The sequence below is a fragment of the Mauremys mutica genome, chromosome 2 (assembly GCF_020497125.1).
Source record: "Mauremys mutica isolate MM-2020 ecotype Southern chromosome 2, ASM2049712v1, whole genome shotgun sequence".
Lineage (NCBI taxonomy): Eukaryota > Metazoa > Chordata > Testudines > Geoemydidae > Mauremys > Mauremys mutica.
In genome coordinates, this window is record NC_059073.1 from 240,385,975 (window position 1) to 240,405,626 (window position 19,652).

Consider the following 19,652-nt stretch of genomic DNA (forward strand, 5'->3'; position numbering starts at 1 on the left):
AGTTTCAAAGATCTGTTCTCCATAAATGCATGTTGATTTGCATTAATTACATGACCCTTATTTAGTTATTCTTTATTCAAATCTCATATCAGCTGCTCCATTGTCTTGCCTGGCTTTGATGTCAGACTGCCATCTGTAATTTTATCCTGTTTACCCTTTTAAAAATTATCACAACATTAGCTATTTTTTAAAAACTCCTTTTTACTGTTTTTAACTCTACTGGCCATAAATTTCTCCTTGTGTCCCTTGGCTTCCCTAATCATTTTTCTACAATTCCTAACTTCTGATTTATATTAATTACTAACAACTTCTCTCTTTTTCCATTTGTTATTTTATTTTATATTACAGCTGCCATCACTACCCTTGAAGCCCAGGTCGTGTTTTAACCAGCATAGCCTTCTTCCACTATTGTGGTTTTTTGAGCATCTAGTAAGGTGTTCTTAAATGATTCCCAATTATCATTTGCATTTTTCTGATTAAATGTTTCCTCACAGCTGATTTGGCTCATAATTGTTTTCAGCTTTGTGAAATTGGCCTTATAATATTATTGATTTTGGTTTTATTCTACTTGCACTTTATAAATGTGATCAAGACGTGATCACTTATACCTAAGCTACTATTAATTTTTAGTTCTGTGATCAGTTGTCCATGGGCAGCTAGGACTTCAGATATGATTGTTTGACAAGAAAACATTGTTTTTCTGTTTCGGGGCTGTAAGGCTCATTCTCTCATATGAAATAGGGTTGCTGATTTATCTAAAAGCATTTTCTGCGTTCTGCTTGTTCTGTTTGTGTTCAGGGTTTTCTTGTTTTTGTGTGTGTTTAATGCAACTCACATAGACGTCTCTGTTTGGACTGCCCCAGGTTCCATTCTTTTCATGGAGAATTTTGAAATTTTTGTTTTATATTCCAAATCAGAATAAAACCAGATTTTGAACAACATGAATTCTTCACAAAACAGGCCTTTCTCCATCCAGTTCTTGTCTGATACACACTGACTCCTGCTCAAATATAGCCCATCAGCAGGCTTGATAATAAATCTAACCTTTAGTATGCATTTTTGACACTTTCCTAAGAGATTTTACAGTTGCCACCCCTGACATGTTTTGCCCACACAGCTTTTCTCTTTGTCCTGGGCTGTTGAATAATAGGATTTTTCCCATCCGGAAACAACTGAGTCTTGCTAATCTGTTTTCAGAAGAATTATATTTTAATCTGACGTTAGCTCAATAATGTTTTAATTTATTCAAAATTTGAAGCAAGATTGGTGGTCTGTTGAGTAACCTTGATTATTTTAGAAAGTTCTGTTCTTAATTAGTTTTTTGGCACAGTAGTAGACCCAGGATATTGTGTGAATCCTGTGATGGAAATTAATTAGGATAAGTTGGGGAATTTTTCAGAGAAGTTGTATGAACCATTTACCAAAAAAAAAACCAAAAAAAACCCAAAACATTTTGCTAATGAACTAATTACTCGCATTTTATGGCACTCCTTGTCTTGTAGGATCCCAAAACACTGTACAGGCTCATATACTAACTCTTTATATTGTGACATTATTGCTCCACAGTGAAAAGATACCACATCTTGTATGAAACTTGGCAGCTGCTTAATAGCACACGTCATACAGGGCAGTATTTGCAGAGGAATACTGTATTCAAGTGGAACTTGGTGGGTGATAATTTAGGAAGACGTACTATAATTATGCACTTGGAAACTGGCACGCTTTTCACAAGTATGTCCTGAGAAGTCAACAGTAGACTGTACCTCCAACAGCATAGTGCCTCTCCTAACCATTGATTTTTTTGGTACTAACTCAGGGGGAAGAATGCTAGCCACTGAATCCACATCAAGTCATGCAGGAATCCTCCCCTCATCCAAATTCTGTTCTGGCTATACTGCTTAGCTTCTGAGATGATTCCAGAACAATGAGCTTTTCACTTTTTGGTCAGTAGTTCAAATCCATTAATTAATAGATTCATAGATTTTAAGGCCAGAAGGGACTATTAGGATCATCTATTCTAATCTATCCTCCTAAATATCACAGGCCATAGAATTTCACTGAATGCTTCCCTAGGTAAATTGTTCCAATGGTGAATTATCCTCGCTGTTAAAAAGGCATTCTGTTCTGATCTGAATTTGTCTGGCTTCAGCTTCCAACCATTGCCTCTTGTTATGCTTTTGATTGCTAAATTAATGAGCCCTCTATTTTCAGAAATCTATTCCCCATTTAGGCACTTGTAGACTGTGATCAATTCACCTCTTAATCTTTGCTTAGATAAACATAAACAGATTGAGCTTCTTTAGTCTCTCACTGGAAGGCAGGCTTTCAGACCTGGAATCATTCTTGTACCTCTCTTCTGAATCTTTTCCAATTTGTCAACATCCTTTTTAATGAGTGGGCACCAGAACTGGACACAGTATGCCATTATCATTACTGTCATGTACAGTGGTGATGGCCCCTACCTATTTCTACTTGATATTCCTTTGCTTATGTAGCCAAAAATTGCTCTCTTAGTCACTGCATTGCACTAGGAGCTCATGTTCAGTTGATTATTCAACATGCCTCTGAAGTCCTTCAGAGAACAGTAGTAGATTGTTTTGAATTCCATTTTACCAGGGACAACTGATGGGTAACTACTCCTCCTCCTAGGTAAGGCAGAAGACCATCTACTAATAATACCCAAATTCACATCTTATGCCAACCAGTTTGCATCCTGACTTTCATTGTGTCAGTCAGTCTGCTGAAAGCCTCCTCTCAGCCCTATCTGCATCCACACTGAGCTCCCCCGCTTTTATGGTGCCCACTACCACCCTTTGCTATGTTAGACTGCCCCAGTCACTCAGCATCATGTGACAGCTCTTTAGCAGCAAATTTATTTATTTTCCTTTCCACGGTACAGCAATGATTTGGACTGGAAAGACACAGAATTGTGGAGGTGTTGATCTCTGGGTATACAGGAGTCAGAGGTCTCTCTTTAGCTTTGCAGTAGCCCTCTGGACTTTCACAAAGATAATATTGGTGGTTGTGGCATCCTTAAGTGGTCTGGTGTATTTCTTTATCTTCATGACTGGTTCATCTGGACCACTTCCTTTGCAGACAGAACAAGAAGCAGCCAGGTTATGGCTAAAATTTCAGATTGTTGTTGTGGGTTTTTTTGTTTGTTTGGGTTTTTCTTGGACAAAAAGGGACAAGAATGTATTCACCCCCCCCAGGATACTCTGAGACACAGAAGAGGATTGTCTTCCACTCTCTGAAAAGAATCCTAAAACGAGATCTGTATTTCTATTTTCCAGAATCTCTCTCAGTTCTTAGAGTGCTCTCCAGGTGTCCTTGGTATATCAGAGTGTTATATTAGGATCTGATCTCCTGATCCTACTTCAATCTTAAACACTTCCAGTGAGATAGATGATGGGTAGATGATGACAATCTGTAAACTCCATATCTTCTCTCACTCCTTAGCTAGTCAGGGAATCTCTTATCTGGTGGCTGGATAGGAGGAAACTTTCAGGGAATTCCTCATTCAGGATCCATACAGTATCTATATCATGCTGGATGCCAATCTTTCCAAGTGTGGAGGCAGAAAAAAAACATAGTCCTGGTACTGTTGTGATAATTGGGCCTACAAATTTATTCTAATTGTGAGCTCAACTGTATAAAGTACATGAAAGTTCATGAGATGTCACAATAATGTATAATAAAGAATGTTAATGTCAAAGTATAAAAGGGAGACAGACTGAACTAGTCCACACAAAAATGTCTACTAATATAACTCAAGGATTGTGTTAAAATCATGCTTGATAAACAAGAGAAGTGCGGAACCAGAAATCAGTGAACCAATATTGATGTGTTCGAAACTAGGCCCAATTGGTGGACAAAATAATGAGGGGATGGACTATTCCACCCACCATTCCCTTTGTGGGTCCTTAAAAAGGCTTTGGGAATTAAAGCTGATTATTGGCATGAGCTTTATCATTAAGGCTGCCACCCACACTGTCTCTTGGGACACCAGTCATTTGTTATCCTTGACAGATGGCTAGAGCGGGCCACACAAAGGGACCAAGATGACACTGCCACTTCTATCAGCTCCAGCGGAATCCCAAACACCACCTGAGATGTAAGACTTTTTCACAAATGCTTTAGTGTGTTCTTTTCCTGACTTACCTTATTTATTATCCTTTTTCCTTCTCTCTAAAAAGGGTCTGACTTAGCCATTCAAGACTGTATATTTTACAACACTGCTGTAAGTCTGTAACCAGAATAGGGTTGCCAGTTTTGGTTGGACATATTCCTGGAGGTTTCATCACATGACATATTTTAATAAAAGATTCATCTTTAATTCCTGGAGGGCTAGCAACCCTAAACCAGAAAGAGGATAAAGCTAAAAGCAATGCCCTAAGCAACCCTATGCTGGTACGAGTTTGCCAGATCTCAGATTTGATAAAATCATGTTCTGTGCCGGTCTTTTTCCAGTGTTCATCCTTTGGTTCATTGAGGGGGCTTCCTCAACTGGATCTTCTGAGTAGCAGTGCAGAGTCACATGCTCCTCATCCACCAAGTCTTCCACAGCATCCTCCAGGTCCCTACTTGCCCTAACCCTCATCAGCATCCTGTTGGACAGTGAAGCTGGCAGAGGTGAGGAGGGGGTTGCGAGCCACTTCATGTTCTCTACTGGGCCCCCCCTTGGCAGCTCCTGGTCCATCTTGTAGAAGGGGCATGTACAACAAGATCTCCTGAGTTGGAGTCTTTTCACCTCCTATATAGGAGCCGTAAGTGCTTGATGTGTTCCTGGCACTGGGCTGGAGTCTGCTGAATGACTGTTTTAGTCTCCATGAAATTTCCTGTTAGAGATGTTTTTCTGCTGCTCCATGTGAAGTCATGGAGAGTGATGTATTCCACCCACACATTGATCAGTACCCGGGTCAGCAAGCCAAGCAGCTGCTCTCAGAGCAGGATTCATAAAGCTGAAAGCTGTTCTGAATTATTCAGTGCAGCTTACCAACAAGCTGGCGACAGGCAACAGTGGTTGCCCTACTGATGTCTAGGAAACTCCCAGAGGATGCAGCCAGCTACTGCCCAATCTCTCTCCTCTCAACCACCAGCAAGCTCATGGAAGGGGCACTGCTCCGCCGTCTGTCTGACATTATCGAAGACATCCTCCCAGTGGAGCAGGTAGGATTTCGCCTGATGAGGAACTGCTGTGACCAAATAGCTTCACTCACCGACCACATTGAGGCAGGATTCCACCATAAGTTGAAGACAGGGACTGCCTTTGTTGATTTGTCCTCAGCATGTGATACCGTCTGGAGACACACCTTCCTCCTCAAGATCTCCCACGTCATTCACTGCTGGCGAGCGATCTGTTTCTTGGTGGCGATGTGATCAGGGACCGCCACTTTAAGGTACACCTTAATGGCCAGATCAGTAGACCAGGAACTCTTAACGCAGGCATTCCTCAGGGCCCTGTCCTGGCCCCGATATATAGCAGCAACAGAGTTGAGAAAATTCGTGTATGCTGATGACATTGTCCTAGCTGCTCAGCATACAAGTCTGCATACGATCAGCTGCACCCTAACCCAAGATCTTAGCAAAATGACTGATTATTTCCAATGCTGGAAACTTAGGCCTAACATGAAAAAAAAATCCACAGTGACAGCTTTCCATCTGAACAATAAAATGGCTAATACCAAACTTAATGTGCAGTTCTGCGATGAGAGTGTCAGCCATGAGGCTAACCCAAAGTATCTTGGCATTACACTTGATCTTTCGACAATACCTTGAGAACACCACCCACGATAAGGCTAGGTCTCATGTCACTTATAATGAAACTAGCTGGAACATCATGGGACTCCAGTCCATTGACCCTACAAACCACAACAATAGCCTCGGTACGTTCTACAGCATAAATGATCAAGTCATACATCATAGCTGAGTATCCACTTCATTCTTTCACCGGAGGCTTGAAGGACATTCACCATCTCACTGCTGCAGCAACATGCTGGCTATCAAATCTAGATATAAATTTGTAATCATTGCTACTTACCCAAGCCATATGAAAGAAGAAGTGCAGCACATTACTACTGGTGAAAGTGGGGACAGGGATCTTTATATATTGGGTAAGGGTCAGGAAGAAAAGCGTTCAGGGCATTGTGGGAATGGGGGAAGGACGACTGAAACTTGAGACCTGGTACACATCCCTGACCTCTGCCCAACCTACATGGTGTGTACTTACCCACATCCCTCAGGTGTGCTAATTTACTTGTCCTCTGTTTGCCTCCAGACATGTGCTTCTGGAGTTTAGATGTGGACAACAGGGGGGTTATGGCACAACCACATGCATGGACACATGTATAGTTGTTAGTATAGCTGTAACCTTAGTGTGAGAGAAACAGCAGAAGCACACAGGACACAGAGAAAGAACAAAGAAAGTTCCAGATGCAGCCAGAGAAGCCTGAGTAGCCTGACCTTGAGGAAAAAGAAGCTAAGAGAGAGAGAGAGAGAGAGACAGAGCTGTTGGGTAAAGTGTTGGCTGGAAGAGGCTTTGAACTGTTGAGTTTGATTGTGTTGAGGGAAACAAGACTTTGAACATTCTTTGTAAATAAACAGGACTGTATAAAAGAAATACCTGACTCCATCACCAATCTTTCCTTCAAATGGAAACAACCCATTAGATCCTGAAAATTGGGTACCCACTCCAATCAAAATTGGATAACTGTATAAAGGTCTTGAAGATTCAGTTAACTGGAACCTTACCTTTTTGTAAGTTATGGTTTCTATTTATTTATTTATTTAGCCACGTGTGCCCCAAGAACAAGTAAGTATAATGCGAAATATCATGAGACTCAGCAACACCGTTTCCTTCAGTTTGGGAAGTTTAACTCTATTATGATGGTATACGTTTGGGAAGTACTAAAACTGGCTGGCCCAGGAAGTGAATGAAACTGCAAGTGCAAGGGAGCAATTGTTTCCTATTGGGTGAAGAGTTATCCCTCATTCTGCTCTGATGGTATGGAACCATCGAAAGTAATTATTCTGTAAGATGTTCTCTTTTGTGCAGCTGGTGTGAAGAACAAGTTGTGACGCTGTATGGAAGATGGATGACCATTTATAATAATATTGCAGAATTGCAATGAATCTTACAAGATATGCCAAGTAAGGTATCAGTGCCTAAATATGATAATCATGGTTATATGTATGTATAATCTTTGTATTGTGAGTTATAAATAAATGTAGTATATTTATATTTCAAACTTGTGTATCTGGGTGACACACCCACACAGATTAGTATCAGCACTGTCCGGCTTGCTTGATGGCCTATCAAAGACAATCAACTAACAATGAACCCATTGAGAGAAGCCAGGGGTTAAATCTATGAATCAGCAGGAGATGTAGGGATATGTCTGTGGGCAGGGGACTGCAAATGCTTTACCATGCCCATATACTGTAGGTTTGTGTTTGAGAGAAAGGAAGTATAAGCCACAGGGCAAGAACCTGGGTGTCTGCATTGATTTTTTTGAATTTATTAATCTGTTTTTGACACCAAATAACTGTCTTTAGTAATTATTGCCTCTGGCACATCAACAATGGAAACTTGCTCGGTTTGCAAGGGACAAGAACAAAAACCATAACCTATAGCCCTTGCCTGTAGCTAATTGGTTTTGCAGTTAAAATGCAAGATTTATTTGTGTCAGTGCAGAAAGGCCCCAGGGGCATGATTCTTTATGACATGTTTGGTAATTCTGTAGTCAAAAAATAGAGTAAAAATGTACCACAGAACTAGATAGGATAGACAGACACTTAAAGAAGCAGCTCTGAAGCAAGAATACTTTTAAATATTAACGTATATGTGAAAAACAGTAAATATCCTATTTCAAGGCAGATGAAACAATAAACTGCTGAGAATTTCTGATACTGTATATGTAATAGACTTACTGTACTAACTACCCATGAAATGTCATCTCACAGATACATTCAAAATCAGTGATACGGGACCAAAAGGGTTAATGGCTATTAAAATAAAAATAAGAATAAACTCAAAGCTTTTCTTTTTTGAATTGTTAAAAGAGATATACTGGAAACAACTTTATGGTTTTCAGCAAATAACAAGCAGAGGAGGAAGATGCTAAGGTGTAACCTGCAGCTGTTGTTGTGGAGAAACTCAGTTTCCTAGTTTTTATGTTAGGGAATCTCAGTAGAGCTAATTTTTTAGGATACTCCACCCATTTGTGCTATGTTTTCAAAAAAATCCAAAGGAAAAAATGTGCACAAAAAACTCCAAAGTTGGTGTATGTAAGTTACAAATGTAAATGATAAGGTCTGGAGCCTACTCAGCCGATTACACCTTATTCAGATTTGTTGTATGTTGGCGTAAATAGTCAGCAACACTGCGATACTACAATACCATTCCTTGTCTCATCTTGCAAAGCATATCTCACTAGGCTTCTAAAGTAGTAGGGTAGATGCCATATAATTGTTGCAAATGTGATTTCATTTAACTTGCTTATATGGATTAAACAGAATTTGAAAATTGCTTAACTTTGTGCTAGCATGGAGACCAGACTGTAATGTTCTACAGTGAAATCTATTGCAAACCATCTGGGAATGAATCACTACAAAACTGTGGGTACGTCTCAAAACACAATAAAAAACATACAAAATTTAGTAAACTTTAGTCTGTTCACTGTTGCTAAGCGGTGTATGTATCTTGACATAGAATACAATAAAATACAAATATAGGGTGCGGTCATCTTCAAGCCATTCTGAAAACCCCAAATATACACATTTTACTTTCCTGATTATCTAACAGCTCAAAAGCATCTTTAAATAACTGTTTTTCTTCTTTATTATTGCTGATGTCAAACCCATCTGGTTTCTTTCTGTTGTGGATGTGTTTGGCGCCAGAGTTCACAGCTGTGTTTCCACCAACTCAAATCTCTGCTCCAAAATTTAAACTCTGCCAATAATTTCATCGAGCTTGGTATCCATAACTGTTATGGCCAACTGTACTATGTCAGGCATTATGTGAAAAGTTTTGATCAAACTGAAACTATATTATAATCTATCTGGACAGCCTATCTTTTTGAGGCTTTGGCTATTCAGGGCAAGAAACATGTAGGAATTAGAATAATGGTGTTTTGGATTCATGGGTCACTGAAAATTTTGTTTATAAATGTCCTGCTTTTATGAATCATAGACATTTCATGGTTAGGGCTGAATCTCATTATCTGAATTTCTCAGAGAAGTAGCAAAGCTTCCAAAAGCAGCACTTTAAAAATAGACTTAAAAATTCACTTATATACAAAATGAATCTGAGCTCTCCTTAAACTATGTTCTTTTCATTTGACTTTTTCTCACCTGGCATCAGTGCATCATCTCCATAGACTTGCAAAGGAGTCTATTATTAAAAAACAAAACAACCCCCCTGTTTTTATGTTTAAACAATTACAGGTAGTGAACAGAGTGGTAAATGTCATGGAGTACATGTTAGTGAAATATGTTTTTAATTATTACTATACTTGTGTCATATTTAATTTATTGAATTCAGCCATACCCTAAAGATGGTTTATCCCACAGATTAAATTCCCCCCATTATGATGTTTAATTAATACACTGCTAAAATAAAAATAAAATTTAATTTTAATTGTAAGCTAGTGATTTCAAAAATGTTCCTTCCTCAAACTCCTTCATCTATTTTAAGACAATAGGAAGGTTTACATCTTTCTGATCTGTGATTGTATATAGGAGAGCGAAGGTAAGACAAGATTATGACTATCAACAGATGGCTCAGGCAGTGGTGTTATAAGGAGGGCTTTGGGATGTTTGACCACTGGGAGGCATTCATGGACAGAGGACTGTTCTCATAGGGTGGATTGCACTTGAATAGGGAGGGTAATACACTTCTGAGATAGAGGTTGGTACAACTGATTAAAAGAGCCTTAAACTAGGAATTTGGGGGAGACAGTTGAGAGATGCTCATGCAATCTCCATGTCTGATTCGAATATTGAACAGGAGGAAAATCAAGTAAAGAGGATATAGCAATGGAGAAAGGAACAAAAGAGTGTAAGAGAGTGGACAACAAGAGGAATGATAGTGACAGTACCACTAGCAGTAACAGATAGGTGATACTGGCAGTGAAATGATTGTACCTAATTGGGCAAGGAATATGGGTGAAGCCAAGAAGAAACAACTGAGATGTCTGTACACCAGTGCAAGGAGCCTGTGTAACAAAATAGAAGAACTAAAAAAACTGGTGCAGGAAGTGAAACCAGATATTATAGAGATAAGGGAAACATGATGGAATAGTAGTTGTGACTGGAGTATGGGTTTTGATGGATATGTGCTGTTCAGGAAAGACAGAAATACAGGTAAAGATGGTGGAGTAGCATTATACATTAATGCCAAAGTAGACTGCAAAGAAATGAGAAGTGATGAAATGGATAAAACAGAATCTATTTGGGTCAAATAACTTTGGGGAAGAATGTATACAGAAGCTCCAGTGGGACAGTGCTTGGGATCTGCTACAGATCTCCAGGATCCTATTTGGATATATAGAGAGCACTTTGTCATATTTTTAATGAAATAAAGACTACTGGGAATTGTGTGATAATGGGAGACCTTAATTTCCCAGATATTGATTGGAGGGCAAGTACTATTTATAATTATAGGGCCCAGATATTCCTGGATAGGATGGATTTCTTCACCAAATAGTCACTGGACTAACAAAGTGATTTAGTGTTGGTAAGTAGCAAGGACCTCCATAGAACAACTGGTTGTAGAAGACAACCTTGGATAGAATGATCATGAGTTAATTCAGTTTAAACTAAATGGAAGGATAAACAAAAGTAGGTGTGCAAACGGGGCCTTTGATTTCTAAAAGGCAAACTTAAAAAAAAAAAGGGTGGTGGGGGGGAATTAGGGAAGTAGATTGGACTGAAGAAATCCAGAATCTGAATATGGAGGAGACTTGGAATTACTTTGTCAAACTTGCAGAAACTATCTGAAGCCTTTATCCCAAGCAAGAGGAAACAATTTGTAAGGAAAGGCTACAAACCAAATTGGATAAACAAACATCGCAAATGGGTTATTAAGAGAAAGCAAAAAGCCTACAAGGGATGGATCAGCAAGGAAAGCTACCTCTTGGAGGGCAGAATGTGTCGGGATAAAGTGAGAACTGCCAAAAGCCGGGCAGAGCTGGAGTTTACAAAGGCAATTAAAACCAATAGTAAAATGTTATTTAACCAGATAAATGAAAAGAAAACAGGGAAAGAAAAGTGGGACTGCTAAGGACTGAAGCTGAGGTGGGGATAAAAGATAATCCTGGTATGGCCAACAACGAGGTTTTTTAACAAATCTTCAAAATCAGAGGTTGTACCCTATGACTGGAGAACTGCAAATGTATAGTATCTATATTTAAGAAAGGAAAAAAAAGTGATCTGGGAAACTACAGGCCTGTTAGCTTGACCGCGACTGTATGCAAAGTCTTAGAACAAATTGTGAGAGAGAGAGTAATTAAAGACATAGAGGTGAACAGTAATTGGGATAAAATGCAGCACGATTTTATGAAAGATCATTTCAGACCAACCGGATCTCTTTCTTTGAGAAGATTAACTGATTTTCTAATATGGACAATGGAAATTTAGTAGATCTAATCTACCTGGATTTCAGTAAAGCATTTGATACAGTTCCACATGGGAAATTATTAGTTAAATTGGAGAAGATGGGGATCTAATACAAGAAGTGAAAAGTAGGTAAGGAACTGGTTAAAGGGGAGACTGTGATGGGTCATACGAAAAGGTGAACTGTCAGACTGGAGGGACGTTACCAATGGAGTTCCCCAAGGATCAGTCTTGGGGTGCCAATCTTATTGAATATTTTCATTAATGACCTTGGCACAAAAAGTGGGAGTGTGCAAATTAAATTTGTGGATGACACAAAGTTGGGAGGTATTGCTAATAACAGAGGAGGACTGGAATATCATACAAGAAGATTTGAATGACCTTGAAAACTGGAGTAATAGAAATGGGATGAAATGTAATAGTGCAAAGTGCAAAGTCATGCACTTAGGGACTAGCAACAAGAAAAAGGCGAATGCACTCCTAAGATGCATGAGGTGATGTATTTGTGGTAGAGATAGAGAAGTGTTATTACCACTATACCAGGAACTGGTGAGACCTAATATGGAATACGGTGTGCAATTCTGGTCTCCCATGTTTACAAAAGATGAGCTCAAAATGGAACAGGTGCAGAGAAGGGCTATTAGAATGGTCAGAAGAATGGAGAACCTACTGTACAAGAGGAGACCTAAGGAGCTTGGCTTGTTTAGCCTAACAAATGAAGGTTGACGGGAGATATGATTGCTCTGTATAAATACAACAGAAGGATAAACACTAGGGAGGGAGAAGAGTTTTATTTAAGTTAAGGATCAATGCTGGCCCAAGAACATGTAGATATCAAGTAGCCATCAATATGTTTACGCTTGAAATTAGAAGAAGATTTCTAACCATCAGAGGCATGAAGTTTTGGAACAGCTTTCCGAGGGGAGTAGTGGAACAAAATCCTAACTTGTTTCGAGACTGAGCTTGATAAGTTTATGGAGAGGATGGTATGATGAGGTTGCCTACAATGGCATGTGGCCCATCCGCAAATATCTCCAGTGACATAGATAGGACAGGAGATGGGGTGGGCTCTGAGTTACTACAGAGAATTCTTTCCTATGCGTCTGACTGGTGGGTCTTGCCCATGTTGCTCAGGGTCTAACTGATTGCCAGATTTGGGGTGGGAAAGAAATTTTCTTACATGTCAGATTGGCCGAGATCCTGGGTTTTTTTCACCTGCCTCTGTAGCATGGGGCGCAAGTCACCTACTAGTTTGAGCTAGAGTAAATGGTGGATTCTCTGTAACTTGAAGTCTTTAAATCAAGATTTGAGGACGTCAGTAACTTAGCCAGAGTTTATGGACCCACTACTACAGGAGTGGGTGGCTGGTTAGCAATGTGCAGGAAATCAGACTGGATGATCATGATGGTCCCTTCTGTTCTTAAAGTCTGTGAGTCTATGTTAATAGAAAATAATTTGTGTATACATACCTGAAGAATCTCTTAAGGAGGGAAATTTTTTAATAATAAATGTTCGTGATTGAGACCCACTTGAAATACACCAATATTACTGGTGTTTTTGAATATTTTGACCCTAAATCCAAATGTGTGTGTAACTTACAACCCCATATCATATATATATATCAGAAAGCCTGATTCCATGCTGCGGTATATTTGTTGCGGATGTGATTTAGTTTTGTAGTGTATGGCATGTAATAGCTTTGCCTAATTTAAATAAAATTGTGAAGCTTTTATCATTGCTGTTGTTATGATTGAATATTTTCTGAATCAAGTTCCTTTTCTTTTTAGTTGTGTTACACTTTATTTCATGCTCCTGTTTTATTTTCTTACCTAAAGCTATTAAAAATGGCTGTGGAAATATGCTGCTAAAATTCATCTTTTTAAAAAAAAAATTGGAGGGATAAAAAGCTTTTCTTGCTGGTTGCAAGATGATGACAGACTGGAAAACCAGTTATTATTATTCATTTAAATATTATGCTAAGAGACAATTAGAATTTCATACAGTTCTGTTTTCTTTATCTGATATATTCCTTCAGGCATTTCACAGATACCTTGCAAGAGATAGACTGGAACCAAGGGACTCTTACATCATGTTGTTATTTGTTAGAGGGCTATTCTACATTGGGAACTTAGATTGGCCTAGTTATGTCTCTGAGGGGTGTGAAAAATCCACAGCTGGAGAGAGATAGCTATGCTGACTTAACCCCTAGTGTAGACAGTGCTAGGCCTATGGAAGAATTCTTCCATTAACCTAGCTACTGACTCTCAGGGAGGTGGGTTAACTACAGCAATGGGAGAATGCTCCTGTTGCTGTAGTGAGTGTCTACAATGAAGCTGTTACAGCTGCGCCACTGTAGCATTTTAAGTGTAGACATACCCTTACACTTAAACTTACTGAGGAAATACAAAACTATTGTGAGTCACATTATAGCAGGGATCGGCAACCTTTGGCACATGGCCCGCAAGGGTAAGCACCTTGGTGGGCTGGGCCAGTTTGTTTACCTGCTGCGTCTACAGGTTCGGCCAATCATGGCTCTCACTGGGAAGTGGCAGCCAGCACATTCCTCGGCCCGTGCCATTTCCTGCAGCCCCTGTTGGCCTGGAGCTGTGAAGCGCAGCCAGTGGGAACCACGATCGGCGGACACAGCCGGTAAACAAACCGGCCCGGCCCGCCAGGGGGCTTACCCTGGCAGGCCGCGTGCCAAAGGTTGCCAAACCCTGCATTATAGCATTGTTGCTCCTATCTTCTGTAATCAGCCTAATAGACTTTAAAGGAGTCTCACAGCTGACATGTTATGCTTTGTTGTTTTTTTCCTTTCCTAAATTGAACAAGAAAGAAAAGAAAGGGAAGGGGGGAATCTAAAATTATTGTATCAGGTTACTTTCTCTGTTGCCCATAAAATTCTCAATTTCATACTCCTGCTTATGGTGCTGTTATGTCAGTACTCAGGTATATGAGTATAAATAGTTTGGGTTTACCTCCTGCCCACTGCTGTGTTACAGTGTTCTGGTTTGGTTTTCCTCTTCTAAATTGCTGTCTGCTACATTTAATTGTGTAATCATACCATATTTTAACTACTCAGAGCTTGGAAGAAGAAAACTTTTTCCTATGTATTTTACATGTGAACTCTTATTTTTAAATAATATCTTCAGAGTTATTCCGGAGCATTTGCATGGTATGAGTCATACCCTAGGTCAGAATTTAGAACCATTTATGTTAACTATATGTTCCTAAACTGAACATGATAAACAACTTCTCTACACTGAGCCTGGCACCTTTGCAATGCCCACCAAATTCAAGGAAGAATAATTTAATAGTGAAATTTGTGTATAGGAGGCCTGCTAGATTCTAGAGGTTTGGACACTTTGTGCTGCATGAGCAGTACAAATAGAACATAATCTAGCCGCATGGGAATTTCCCCTGCAGTGCTGTCTCCTATGCCATCCTCACCCCTTGCATCCCTGTGCTGGGAGATGGTGCAGAGTTCTAACACAATTCTGAGCTGGTTTGTGGTCCTTTAGGGAGTGTAATATAGCCTAAGGGCTGCTTAACTTACATCAGGGCCAGTACAGCTTGAAATTCAGGGAGTCATAAACCTCAGTCCATGCTTTGTGATGAGTGTAGCTTGGCTCAGGGGAGAATCTGTCCCCTAATTTTGCTTTCCAGTCCTAATATTCTTGCCTTTCAAGTCCTCAATAATTAGATGTGCTCAGCTGCTTGGAGGGTATGAGGGGAGAAGAAGGGTGTTTTGGGAGAGTGCCGTTTCATGCTGATAGGAAAGCAAATGGAATTCTAGTCACTTGTTTTCATCTGAAAACTTGTGGATATAACATGGAGCCTTGTTACTGTAGGGTTCTGTATGTGTGTAAAAATGGGAACTAATAAGTGGGAGATGCACAGAGCTATAAAGAATATGGAAAATCTCATTTAATTCCCTTGCCCTCCATCTCCCACACTTCAAAAGACAAAAGGGAAAATGTATTTCAGTGAAAATGCCAATTCTTCCACTGCTAGGTAACCAGCTCCACGTCCTTTTGAAGTTTACTGTTAAACTATTTCCATAATTCCCTTTAGAAATCAAGGCCTTATCAGCAACTTTTCATAACTTCTGATCATCAAAGTTCAGTATCTAATGGTGTGGCAAGTCTGTCTAGACTCATGAAAGTCCATAACTTACTGGACTCTGGCATAGTGTGAACAAGGTAGGCTTCCCAGAATAATTGTGCCAAAGCACCTCAGTCCTAACCTACACAACTATTAAGGTGCGAGAACTGTGAATTGGATTGTAAGGACGCAAAATGTGGTTAAACTAGACAAAATATTTTGTTGTTTAGACCATTAATATGTTAATTATACTCTTAAATATAATAAAAACAAATTTGTTCTTGTTTTAATTGCTACAGTGTAGTGATTATGACCTGGATTATGGGACAGAATGTTTGCACTTGGCTCTAAAATACTGTAAAACAAATGCCAAACTTATTGAAGGATCGCCTGACCTCTGGAAGGTAAGAGCAATATTGATTTTCTTTTATTTATTTTTTTTAGTAAAAACACCACACCAGCTAAAATATCAGATAATTACAAAATATTAAAATTCCTTAAGATGTTACAGTAATTATGCCTTTGTTTTACAAGTTTAAAAAGTCTAAAATCTTGGGAATGGTTTATAACAGTTGATGAGTAATGTATAAATATAAAGATTGGAGGTATTTAAAGAAATAATTCTTACCCAATTAAGGGTTGTAGAAAGAAGTTATTCCTATATTTGCAGTTCTTCGTGTAGATTGTCAGTATAGAGTCACACTCTTGAGGTCTGCTGGCTTGGAACCCTTTGGTAAGTTCTGAATATTGTGAGGCTTTATGGAGTTCACCTTAAGCTTTGCAACATTCCATGAGAGGTCATCATATCAAGAGGTGTGACCCCCAGATGCAACCTTGTGTCCTTTTAATTCTTCAGAATCTTGAGTAGACTCCACAAGAGTGGGGATGGAAGCTGGTGAGTGTGAATTTGTGCCAACAAGGAACTTCAAAGAGTTCCATTTAAGATGGGTTGCTTCTTTCTGCTTATTTTATTGCCAATACAGATTCCCATCCTTAGGAAATTGATAAGCAGAAACAACTGTCTAAGGAGCTGGTTTTGAGGAGGAAACTTGGGGCCTGATCCAGTGCCCATTAAACTCAGTGGAGAGATTCCAGTTGACTTCAGTGGGTACTGAACAGTGACTGGGACTGCACTCCCAGAAGTAAGCATCAGATTTGGAAACCATATTAAGAGAGCAAAGCTGCATAATGATGGGGATTGAGCTCCAGGTAGTGGCTCTCTGTGTTTATTTGGGTATATAGGTGGAATAAAACAGTAGCTGTCCCAAACTCTAGGTGCCCTTAACAGCTATTTAAAATGTAGCAGCCCTATAATATATAGTGGTAACTAATTAAACAGTACAGTAAGATGAGGGAAAAGTATCTCAGCCTCCTTAAATACTGTCCCCCCAAAAAGGTCTTCATCCACAAAAACCCAATAAAAAGACACTGAAGGTCAACACATTTGAGCTATTTCACGTAAGTGAGAAACAAGTTCCAAAGCTATAGGGTCTTTTGGATAACTCCTTGACCGCAACCTCCTTTATATCAAAGGGACTCGATTTTGACTGCCTCAATCGATCACAACCTTCGCAGTGTAGCATGAGGAGAGAAGTTGTCTCTCAGTCAAATATCAGGCCATTTAAGGCTTTATAGGTAAATGCAAACTCCTTAAACTCACTCAGAAACCAACAGGCAACCAGTGCAGACCACATAGCACCAATACAATATGTTAACAGCAAGTAGGGTGACCAGATAGCAAGTGTGAAATATCGGGACGTGGTGGGGGGTAATAGGAGCCTATATAAGAAAAAGCCCTGAATATCGGGACTGTCCCTATAAAATCGGGACATCTGGTCACCCTAACAGCAAGGTTCCCTGCTTAAACATGCATTCTGTCACTTTGAGTTAAGATGCAGTCCCAACTATACCATTATAGTCTAGTCTTAAAGTCACCAAGAAATGATTGACACAAGCAAGGTAACATGGGAAAGAGAAGCCTTTGCTGCCACAAAGTACTAATAAAACCCAATAGATTTATGATCATTTAGGAGTCCTCAGATTTTTTCTTTTTTTTTTCTTTTGAACAGATGCAGTTAGTATTCATTCATAGATAATATGGGCTCATTGGGCTTGGTTCCCCATTGAAGGAGCTCAGATGCCCTTCTAGGCTCCTTGGTCTTGACTTCATTTTGACTAGGGGAACTTGCCCAAGCACACCATCCATTTATGGTGCCAAAAAGAGAGGTCACTCACAGTAGATATTCATAATATGATCCTCCCTCTGCTTTCATACATGCTTTGACCAGCAGTGATATGGTTAATAATTCTGACCTTCAAATTATTATTATTTGGCATCTATTGAGTTACTATCTCCTTGAGTTGAAGAGGAGCAAATCATGCCTTTTGGCGCTATTGTTTTAGGCTCCCTACAATCTCTGACAGATGTCGCTGCTTTGGTGACACATGGGTTACTTTTTGGAGATTTCTTTGCAACCATAAAGATTAAAGATTTAGTTTTTTTAAAAATGAAATCTGAGAATCTGGAGAACAAGATGACATCTTAAAAGAGGTGGTGGCATGGTGTACCTGTTCTTTTGAGTCACCAACTTGAGCTCTGTGTAATTTATAGGGACCTTTTAACATCCAAGTTGATTGACTTGTTAGAAACCACTCTACAAAGTTAATAGGGTTACTTTGTTGTCTGTTCTTATGTTATCTTATGATTTCCACCAAAACCATCTTCATAGTTATGATAAATGAAGGGAGAGGTAGCTCCCTTTTAGGGACACCCAGCCAGCCAGTTAGCTATAAAGTCCCTCTTGGTGGCTGTTCTCTGCTTGCTTTACCTGTAAAGGGTTGTTAAATCCCACAGGCATTGGAAAGGGAGTGGGCACCTGACCAAAAGAGCCAATGGGAAGGTTAGAACTTTTTAAAATGGGGGCGGGGGGGAAGCAGGAAACTACCCCTTTGTCTCTGTTGTTGTTCTCCAGGAAAGAGAGGAACAGGGAGCAGTTATGCTATGAAAAGCTTTAAGCCAGGTATGATCATAAATCATCAGATCATACCTAAAACTACTTATTTGGAACCCCCAGATATGTAAGTAGATCAGAAATGTTTAGAAAGACGCAATTAGATTTATTTCTGTTTATTTCTTGTGGCTAGTGGCCTCCCCTGTGCTAACCCCAGATGCTTTTGTTTGCTTGTAATATTTAAGATGAACCCCCAAGAAAGGTATTTTGGAATTTTTGGAATTGCTCTTTTAAAATCTAGCAAAAGCCTAAGTTCCAGATATATTTTCTTTCTTTTTGTTTTTAATAAAATTTACCTTTTTTTAAGAACAGGATTGCATTTTTAGTGTCCTAAGAGGTTTGTGCATATGTTGTTTAATTAGCTGGTGGCAACAGCTAATTTCCTTTGTTTTCTTTCTCAGCTCTTCCCTTGGGGGGTGGGGGGGAGGGCTTGAGGGTACTCCACAGGGAGGAATTCCCAAGTGCGCCTTCCTGTGTCCCAAGGGGGTTTTTGCATTTGGGTGGTGGCAGCATCTACCCATCCAAGGTCAGAGAGAAGCTGTAACCTTAGGAGTTTAATACAAGCCTGGAGTGGTCAGTATTAATTTTTAGAATCCTTTCAGGCCCCCACCTTCTGCGCTCGAAGTCCCAGAGTGGGGATTCAGCTTTGACAATAGTAAACATAATTATTACTTTGGTGATTTTGATAATTCTGTATCCTTTTGTTTAAGTTTCCCCATTTTCTTTTAGCACCTCAATTATTTTCTCCTGCTCTGATATCTGGGTTTTAGTGGAGGGTGAATCAAGCATGCCCTGCACTGCATTCAGCAAGATCTGAAACTTCTTTGACTGAGATCTCTTCAAACACTTATTCTATTGTGAAACCCACTGTTTACCATGTCTGATGATGACTGTCAAGGTTGGTGTGGATTCAGATGTCCAAGA

General features: G+C 39.5%; 1 protein-coding gene across 4 annotated transcripts in view; it reads left to right on the forward strand.

Moving 5' to 3' along the window:
- The window catches only part of CRPPA (CDP-L-ribitol pyrophosphorylase A), a 175,985-nt gene that overhangs the window by 56,045 nt on the left and 100,288 nt on the right, over positions 1-19,652 (forward strand). For all 4 annotated transcript variants that reach the window (XM_045007023.1, XM_045007021.1, XM_045007025.1 and 1 more), the window contains exon 4: positions 16,017-16,121. In XM_045007023.1, coding sequence (XP_044862958.1) covers positions 16,017-16,121 — 105 coding nt within the window. The remainder of the gene's footprint in view (positions 1-16,016; positions 16,122-19,652) is intronic.